We start from the raw sequence: 10,022 nt of genomic DNA, 5'->3' as shown, positions 1-10,022 counted from the left end.
CAGGAATTTTGAAATATCTATGGCTGTTGTCCATGATGACTGGGATACTGAGTTTATAATCCATTTATAATCCATTTGTCCGAAATGGTATAGGGTTTCCTGCCTGAGCAGGGGGTTGGACTAGATGACCTTCAAGGTCCCTTCCAACTTTACTATTATTATTATATACAGTGCTTTTTTTGTAAAAAAAAAAAAAAAAGGTGCCGGAACTCACACACGTTATACAACCCGCCTTGCCTACCCTACAAGGTTCCATCCAAAAAAGGTGCCGGAACTCCGTTCTGGGCGTTCTATGACAAAAAAAGCCTTGATTACATATAGACTGCAACTCTACTTCCTATAATTTAGGGTGATCTTATGATGTTCCCCTCTAAAAGAATCTGCATATCAAATGGGAGAAGTCTACCCTTTTAAGTATAAGATTAAATTTATCAGAAAGAAGTGAGAGAGAATACAGTGCTTGAAGATTGTTAAGAGCTGCATGGAGGGCAACAGGCTGAAACTGAATCCTGAAAAGATGGAATGGCTCTGAGTTTGGAGTTTTTTCATCTATGGAGAATTGTCTCCTTTTATCTGGATGTAGTAGCACTGCCCCAGGCAGACTGGCTATGTAATATGGGAGTTGTCCTGGACTCATAACTTCTGCTCAAGGAGATGGTAGTACCTTTGCACAAGCTATCTTTTTCCTGTACCAACATCCCTACTCACAGTAACCTACACCCTAGTCACCTCCTATCTTGACTATTGCAATGTGTTTTATATAGGGCTGCCCTTAAGAAGTATCTGTAAGCTTCCATGGTTCAAAATGCAGTGGCCTGCATGGTTTTGTGCAGGCCTAGATGTGCATGTATCACCTTTCCTGTGGGAGCTGCAAGTCCAATTCCAGGTGCTGGTTGTCACCTTCAAAGCCATGCATGGCTTGGAACTAGGTTATTTGAAGGAGCATCTTTTCCCAGTGACATCAGAGTGGGGAGGCAGGGAATGCTATGGATCCACTCTCCTAAGGAGGTCCATTTAGTGGGACCAGAAAGAAGGGCCTTCTCCATGGTGGCTCCCTCCCTGTGAAATATCATCCCCACAGAAGTAAGATTGGTCCCCACTTTGACAATTTTTCACAAAGCCCCGAAGACCTGATATTTCCAACAAGCTTGGGGACCCCAGAATGAGATGGAACCCATCAAATGGTTTGTTTGTTGTTGCCAGGGCAAGGTGGTAGTGGTTATTTTTATATTTTGTTTTTATTGTTGTAAGTCATACAGGCCTACTGAGACTTGGGTAGCCATATAAATGCCCTCTTAAATGAACAGTGCAAAGAAATAGAAGAAAACAATAGAATAAGAAGAACCAGAGATCTCTTCAAGAAAATTGGAGATATGAAGAGAACGTTTCATGTAAAGATGGGCATGATAAAGGACCAAAATGGTAGGGACCTAACAGAGGCAGAAGAGATTAAGAAGAGGTGGCAAAATTACACAGAAGAACTATACAAGAACGAGTTTAGCGTCCCTGATAACCACGATGGGGTGGTCACTGACCTCGAGCCAGACATCCTAGAATGTGAAGTGAAATGGGCCTTAGGAAAGCTGAGCAACAACAAAGCTAGTGGAGATGACAGTATTCCAGCTGAGCTATTCAAAATCTTAAAAGACGATGCAGTAAAAGTGCTTCACTCAATTTGCCAGCAAATTTGGAAAACTCAGCAGTGGCCACAGGATTAGAAAAGGTCAGTTTACATTCCAATTCCAAAGAAAGGCAATGTCAAAGAATATTCAAACTATTGCACCATTGCACTCATTTCATATGCAAGTAAAGTTATGCTTAAAATTCTACAAGCTAGACTCCAGCAGTATGTGGATCGAGAACTTCCAGAAGAACAGGCAGGATTTCAAAGAGGCAGAGGAACTAAAGATCAAATTGCCAACATACGCTGGATCATGGAGAAAGCTAGGGCATTCCAGAAAAACATCTACTTCTGCTTCATTGACTATGCTAAAGCCTTTGATTGTGTGGATCACAACAAATTGTGGCAAGTTCTTAAAGAGATGGGAATACCAGACCATCTTATCTGTCTCTTGAGAAACCTATATGCTGGTCAAGAAGCAACAGTGAGAACTGGACACGGAACCACTGATCGGTTCAAAATTGGGAAAGGAGTCCGGCAAGGCTGTATTCTGTCACCCTGCCTATTTAACTTATACGCAGAACACATCATGAGAAAGGCAGGGCTAGATGAATCAAAAGTTGGAATTAAGATTGCCGGGAGAAATATCAACAACCTAAGATATGCAGATGATACCACTCTAATGGCAGAAAATGAAGAGGAACTAAAGAGCCTCTTGATGCGGGTAAAGAAGGAAAGTGCAAAAGTTGGCTTGAAACTCAACATTAAGAAAACCAAGATCATGGCATCCGGCCCTCTCAATTCCTGGCAAAATAGATGGGGAAGAAATGGAGGTAGTGACAGATTTTATCTTCCTGGTTTGCAAGATCACCACAGATAGGGACTGCATCCAAGAACTTAAAAGACACTTGCTCCTGGGGAGGCAAATCTAGACAGCATACTAAAAAGCAGAGACATCACCCTGCCAACAAAAGTACTGTATAGTCAAGGCCATGGTTTTTCCAGTTGCAATGTATGGCTGTGAAAGTTGGACCATAAGAAAGGCTGAGCGCAAAAGAATTGAGGCCTTTGAACTATGGTGCTGGAGAAGACTCCTGCGAGTCCCCTGGACTGCAAGGCGATCAAACCGGTCAGTCCTAGAGGAGATCAACCCTGACTGCTCTTTAGAAGGCCAGATCCTGAAGTTGAAACATTTAAAATTTAATTAACAGTGTGCTTTCCTTGATTACAAGGAACAAGTCACTGGCATTTCTTTGAATGCTTACATGCAAATGATAACCTGTCTTAGAATTAAACCCAAACAAAGCCAAGAGAGAAAGAAAAAAGAACGTCAGTAACATTCAAATGCATCAGGAAAATAATCAAGAGGGCTGAGAAAATGTTGCCATTTTCAGAGAGCGCATATTTTGTAGCTACTAAGGTAGGATATCTTCTTTGAAAGAAATAACATTCTTTATTTCATTTGGATTGGGAGACGCAAAATCAACAAGGGATTAGCAATGGAACTGTCTCTCTCACATCTTGTCACCGCTTCCTTGATCAATGAAAATACAGGAAAAAAAAATGAAAATTTAAAATACACCCTAAGGTTCCTTTACACAGTGTTTCTCAACCTTGACAATTTTAAGGCATGTGGACTTCAACTCCCAGAATTCCACAGCCAGCATTGCTGGCTGTGGAATTCTGGGAGTTGAAGTCCACATGCCTTAAAATTATCAAGGTTGAGAAACACTGCTTTACAAAATACGGGTTTCTAGATCGCAGAGACTTCTGTGTGCGCGGCCCAGGTGGGAAGAAAATTATGCCTTTTAATGAAAAAAGAACTCGGCATCCATTCTGCAACGCAGTGAAGTCTGTTTTAAATCAATAATGTAAAATACTGCCGTCTTCCCTTTCCTTTTAAAAACACTAATTCGATTTAATATGACTTGAGCGAGGGGACAAAGGTGGAACCTAAGACTGACTTATTTCTAGGTTTCCCCAAGTAGAACCGGCGTTTTCAGGCGTCTAACGTGCCTCCATCACGTGGGAAGATTCTAAGCGGAACCGGAAATAAGGGCTTCCATGGAGTCCCCGGTTTGTTGCGGTTCTAATAGGCGTTTAACGTGCCTCCATCATGTGGGAAGATTCTAAGCGGAACCGGAAGTAAGGGCTTCCATGGAGTCCCCGGTTTGTTGCGGTTATTTTTAGAACACTATTTGGGGGCGGGTCAGGGAGACGGAAGTCTTGGCCATTTCCTTCCATGTCCCGGAAACTGAGGCTTTGTGGTTGTTGCCGGCCCTGGAGAGTAAGGGATAGGCGCGGGGAGCCATGTCGTGAGGCTCGCTGAGCTGCGCTGACGCCGCTCACAGAAGGCCCTGCCGAGCAGGGTGGTCGTGGCTCCGCTTCCTATATGGGCCATATTTTTTCGAGGAAAGGCGCTAAATCGAAGGCGGAGAAAAATCACCTTCGGCCCCCCTCGAGGGGGAAGGCCCCTTCGCCGCCACGGACCCGGACCTGCTTCCTCCGTGGGCCCTGCATGCTGTGTTTCCTGGTCCACAGCGCCAGCCCACCCGCCGCGAAGGAGCAGCCGTCGCCTTCGTTCCTCTGCACGGCTGCGAAGCCCCCCGGCAAGCGCAACGCTCGCCGCCTCCTGCGCTGGCCTCCCGTGCCCGTCTGGGGAGAGCGGGGACGCCGCTGCTGCCGCCGCTTGTTCTTCTCCGGCTTGCTCTTTTCGCCGCCGCCGCCGTCGCCGTCGTCAGCGCGCCGGGGCTTCTTCGGCTCTGCGCTGGAGAACGGCGAAGCTCCCGGGGAGATGGTCTGCAAGCGCAAAGGAATCGGGCTACGCGCCTGCCCGCCCCGGAAACAGCCCCGTTGCGCCGCCCTCAGGGGAAATGCGGCGGGGACCGGCGCCCCTTCGCCGCCCTCGACCGACCCCGCCGAATGCCAGCAGGTGCTCTTGCCCGAGCAGCACCTCTGCCCTCTGCCCCGCGCCGTAGACTGTGTCAGGGAAGGTTCGCCTAAAGACTCGGCCGCCGAGGAGGGGAAGGAGTTAAGCCCGAGTAGCTCTCCCTCGCAGCTGCCGGAGCTCGAGGGGAGAGAGAAGCACGAGACGGGCGAGCCCTACTGCGAGGAGCCCCCCGAAAACCCTGAGGACTGTTGCCAAGAGTCGCAGGCCCCGGTGCCGGATATTAACCAGCTGCCTCCCTCCATACTTCTCAAGGTGGGTTTGGTGTGGTCAATGGACTGTCAAGGGTGGTGGTGTCATAACTAGGATACACAGACTTCCAAGGTATGCCATGGTTATCTCTCTCTCTCTTTTATTTAAAGCTATCATTTAAAGTTTTCTTCCTCCTGATCTTCAAGAACTGCTCTTTGCCGGTTTCTTAGATACCTGTGTTGCATTCTGCTTCGGCTACCTTGCACCTGTTTCTTATTTGGGGTTCAGTCATGTGTTGAAAACAATCGGCAGCAGTGCCTGGAAATCCCATTGCAGGGTTGCAAACATGTGGCTAGATCAGTGTTTGTCAACCTTGACCATTTTAAGGCATGTGGACTTCAACTCCCAGAATTCCACAGCCAGCATTGCTGGCTGTGGAATTCTGGGAGTTGAAGTCCACATGCCTTAAAATGGTCAAGGTTGACAAACACTGGGCTAGATTGCTTTTGCTGCGCTATTTTGCCATAGAGATGGGGATGAAGACTTTAGTTGAGTTCTGTGTCGTTATAATCCATTTAAAGCACTGAGCTACAGGTTTATTGGCAGCAATGCTGACAATAAGGAGTTTTAAGTGAAGCTGAATCCCTGACTTGAGAGGATGATAAATGCTTTTATGAGATGATTTTTGTCTTTTCATAAGGTGATATGAAGTAATTCAGAACTGTTCAGCTTGATGTGGAAAAATTCCTCTTCCTGCTCTATTTATAAACAAAAACATCTTTTAATAAATAAATTTATTCTATATGAATAAGTGATATTTAAAGTGAATTATTTGCTGTAGCTTTGATCATTGCAGCTTTCATTTCTGTTATACTGGAATTGCAGGAAGAAGTAAGTCTGAAATTGGAAGCTGCTCAACTGCTTCTTATATTACGGGGTTTTATTTTGCTTTTTAAAAATTTTACCCTAATAGCTCAGGACTTTAATAGCAGATTCACAGATATCATTTCCAAAACAAGCCTATTTTATGGCATTTATAATATATATTTGAAAGTTTCAGATGATTTTATTTTAGCTCTCTGCTACCTTGACAATGGTCTGAGCAAAATAAAGCAGAATAAAGTGTCATATAAAATGCATAGGTGACATTCAGGAGGATTATATACCAAAATGACACACATCTCTCTCTACATAATAATAATAATAATAATAATAATAATAATAATAATAATAATAATAAAGTTGGAAGCGACCTTGGAGGTCATCAAGTCCAACCCCCTGCTCAGGCAGGAAACCCTATCTCCTTGATTAGTTTCCATCCGTTGCTTCTTGTTCTGCCTTCAGGCGCTTTGGAGAATAGCTTGGCTCCCTCTTCTCTGTGGCAGCCCCTGAGATATTGGAACACTGCTATCATGTCACCCCTTGTCCTTCTCTTCATTAAACTAGACATACCCAATTCCATCAACCTTTCCTTATATGTTTTAACCTCCAGTCCCCTAATAACCTTTTTTTTTTGCTCTTCTCTGTACTCTTTCTAAGAGTCTCAACATCTTTTTTACATCATGGTGACCAAAACTAGATGCAGTATTCCAAGTGTGGCCTTACCAAGGCATTGTAGAGTGGTATTAACACTTCACGTGATCTTGATTCTATCCCTCTGTTAATGCAGTCTAGCACTGTGTTGGCTTTTTTGGCAGCTGCAGCACACTGCTGGCGACCTTTATTATGTGTCTACCCACTGGTGAAGTATAAAAATTTTGATGTTTACAAAACTGCCTTATTTGTTTCTTTATCCTACACTATTGCAGTTAGTTTAATCCTTCTTGAAATAGATGAATAAAAAACCCTTAAGTGACCCTGCAAAGAATTCTGCCTAAACTTGTAATTGCTGTCTATAATGACAGAATTTATGATAATTTATCTACTTAATAGAGCAGAGGTATTACCTTCCAATTTTTTTAAACAGCAACTTGCTATTTACAGTTATTAACCAAATGCACCAGTTATTAAATGTCATATATTCAAGTTAATTCAAGTTAAATGCTTATTACTGTGGGTAACTTGCAGTGAAATAATTAAAACAATATTCCAAGAAGTAGGCTATCAAAGTAATAGTTGCACCTTCTAAATGTTTCTTCACTGACAGTTTATTTTTACTTTTTTAAAAATTTGGATAGTGCTGCATTATCCTTTTACCATGGCAGAAAATAAAGCCTTACATTGGCTTTGCTTGAACTGTACTACAAGTAGTCCTTGACTTACAACAGTTCATTCAGAACTGATTTTCAATAGCTGCCAAAAAAACAAATATAGCTCTAGGCTGCATTAACAGAGGGATAGAATCAAGATCACATGAAGTGTTAACACCACTTTATAATGTCTTGATAAGACCACACTTGGAATATTGTGTCCAGTTTCGGTCACCACGATGTAAAAAAGATGTTGAGTCTGTAGAAAAAGTGCTCAAACGATGCATTATGTAAGTGTTTGTAAATATAAACATTTTCCAGTTAATTTTTGTCCTCTTTTTCAGCATCCTGGCTCTTAACAGAAATGGTGTGGAATCTGTATGTACAAAAATGGGGGAGAAAGCAAATCAAATGCTTGTGAATTTGTCCCAGCATTCTGACAGACAAATCCTACTATAACTTAATATAATTTCTGACTGCTGTACCACTCCATCTCAGATTTTCACGCACTGCAAAGAAATTTCTCATTCCATTTAATAATGTAATTGCTACAGATACAATTTTTATCTATAATCCTTACCCCCCCCCCCTTTTTTTTTTTTACTAAATTTAGTCTAATGGCTTAAAATCAGAAGCTTGCAACTATTATAAAAAATGATGGCCTAATAAACACATTGAATGTGTGCAATTTTTAATTTTTAATGTTTTTTCATAGCCAGCATAGCAACCATTGGAATGGATGTTGAGTATTAATGAGTAGCTGTGAAAGATGTACAGCTAGGATTGAAAAAGATGCTTGCATTGAAGAACTGTTAGGATTCTATCATTGGAATGTCATTAAAAGGAACTCTGACTTTCTCTTTTTATTTTCATAGATATTTTCCAATTTATCTTTGAATGAGCGATGTCTTTCAGCATCATTGGTTTGTAAATACTGGCGTGACCTCTGTTTAGATTTCCAATTTTGGAAACAATTGGATCTCAGTAGTCGTCAGCAGGTATGGAGCAGGCAATATTAAAATATGAATGTCTTTTTCTTCAGATAAGAAGTGATGCTTGAAAGATGAACATATGGAATGTATGCTATGTCAGATCATTGCTTAGGTAGTAAATACTTTTGAGTATCAAATGCAATTTATACTTATGTTCACATGCAAAACTAAGCACAGGTTAATTATGCTATGTGCTATAGTATGTACTTTGAAAAGACTGAGTCACTAGCAGCAAATTTTACAGATGCTCCTCTCCAGGCAACATTCCACCCATTAGGATTTTATATAAGTTCAAAAAGATGTTTATTGTGAATGAAAATGTGAGTGAAGCCATGTGGTCCTGTCACTTCTAAAAGTGAACAAATATGACCCTATTGTTTTCCTTTGCTGACTTTGTAACATTTTCTCAGTGGTTTGGGCACTTGGAAAAGTTAAAAGGTTTTTGCAGATGCCTAACAGTTGCATTCTTCTAGCCTATTCACATTTTCCTGGAGAAAGTTGAGAGTCTCTTACAAGCCATCTTCTGAAACACAAGAACTGGAGGTACAGCTTGCTGGAAAATATTGAAAAGAGACTCTTCATTTTCTAGCAATGTCCATCAGTGCCAGAATCTTTTTAGTGGTTTCCAAAGGCACCCATTTTTTTACAAGTGACTATAGTAAGAAAAATACAGAAGCTTCAGAGAGACAGGAAATGTTTTGCTATTGAGACAAAATATGTGGAGTCCTTGGTACTCTCTGAGCTTGATTATTTGCTTGTAGATGTTTCATTATCTGATTAGGTAATATCAGTGATACTTAATTGAGAGCTCAGAGAACATTGATTGCACAGTTCATCACTGAGTTACATATATTCTCTTCCATTGTATGTAGAATATGTTGCCCCTTTCCTGAAAAGATAGCCGTGTCATGCACATAGTGCAAAAATCGTCAAAGTAATCTTTACAGAGGTCTTTACTGTGGTTGAATGTCACTTCTATTTTGTTGTGTTTCATTTTTTTTATAGCAGTACAGAAGTACAGTGGCTCAATTGGGGATAAAGGAATTGTCCATGATTTCAGCAATACCTGCTTTTATATAAACTTATTGTTTCTAAACTGAGCATCCAAGACATTGGAGAAACAAATGGAGCAATGGAGTCATTGTTGCATGAGCAATTCTGGTTTTATATTTGGATGCAAAAAGGCCTATTTGTTAGGCCAGTATCTCTGTTCAAACCAAAACATGAAGAGCCATGGCATGGTTTTGTATTGTGATTGAGATTTTCTATAGACATAGTGTGCTGAACCACAGTATGGCTTAACATAGATAAGCTAGCTGAATGATGATGTAAATAAAGTATTTTATGTAGCCCAGCTACCTAAAATCTTTTTTTGTGATTTTTCTCTAATGTACCGTATTTTCCGGCCTATAAGACGACTTTCTAAACCCTGAAAATCTTCTCAAAAGTCGGGGGTCGTCTTATACGCCCAGTCATCTTATACGCCTGAAAATACGGGTATTCAGGCAGGCTTCCAGAGTTCGGCTGGCAGGATGCAGGTAACCCCTCCCCCCGTCCTGCCGCCTCCCACCGCGCCGCTCCGCGTCCTGCGCCTCCGTGTCTCAAGCCTCTGTGGCACAGAACTGCTGGCGTTATGCTTGGGCGGAAGACTTTTTCTTTTACAGATGGGGCGGGTGGGCCTGACATTCGCGCGCAGGCAGGACCCCGCCCGCCGAGCCACCACGCCGGACCCCCGCCTGCCATCGCCCTCCACGCCAGCCTGCTCCGTCTCCAGACCTCCCAGCTGACGGGCGCAGGTCCGGGGGTCGCCAGCTGACAGGCGCAGGAGTTCAGCGCTGCAGCAGCCTCCCCTTCGCCCTCCGCACCGGCCAAAGCGTTGCCTGACATTCCAGCGGACGGGCGCAGGTCCGGGGGTCGCCAGCTGATGGGCGCAGGAGGTAGGCGCTGCCGCGGCCTCCCAGCCGCTTGCTTCTTCACCTGGAGCAGTTGCAAGGGCTTGCATGGTCGCCGGCGGTGGGGAGCGCGTCAGCGGCCCTTGGGGACCATGCAAGCCCTTGCAACTGCTCCAGGCGAAGAAGCAA

At 43.2% G+C, this 10,022-nt stretch overlaps 1 protein-coding gene across 1 annotated transcript in view; it reads left to right on the top strand.

Moving 5' to 3' along the window:
• The first annotated feature begins 4,139 nt into the window (after positions 1-4,139).
• Positions 4,140-10,022, top strand: part of LOC107299998 (F-box/LRR-repeat protein 17-like) — an 11,885-nt gene continuing 6,002 nt past the window's right edge. The window contains exons 1-2 of the mRNA XM_015829342.2: positions 4,140-4,823; positions 7,825-7,947. Of these exons, the coding sequence (XP_015684828.2) occupies positions 4,140-4,823; positions 7,825-7,947 (807 nt within the window). The remainder of the gene's footprint in view (positions 4,824-7,824; positions 7,948-10,022) is intronic.

The sequence above is a fragment of the Protobothrops mucrosquamatus genome, unplaced genomic scaffold, assembly GCF_001527695.2.
Source record: "Protobothrops mucrosquamatus isolate PMUCROS unplaced genomic scaffold, P.Mucros_1.0 scaffold5897, whole genome shotgun sequence".
Taxonomy (NCBI): domain Eukaryota; kingdom Metazoa; phylum Chordata; class Lepidosauria; order Squamata; family Viperidae; genus Protobothrops; species Protobothrops mucrosquamatus.
The sequence above is the reverse complement of the archived record's forward strand: the minus strand, read 5'-3'. Positions and strand labels throughout refer to the sequence as shown.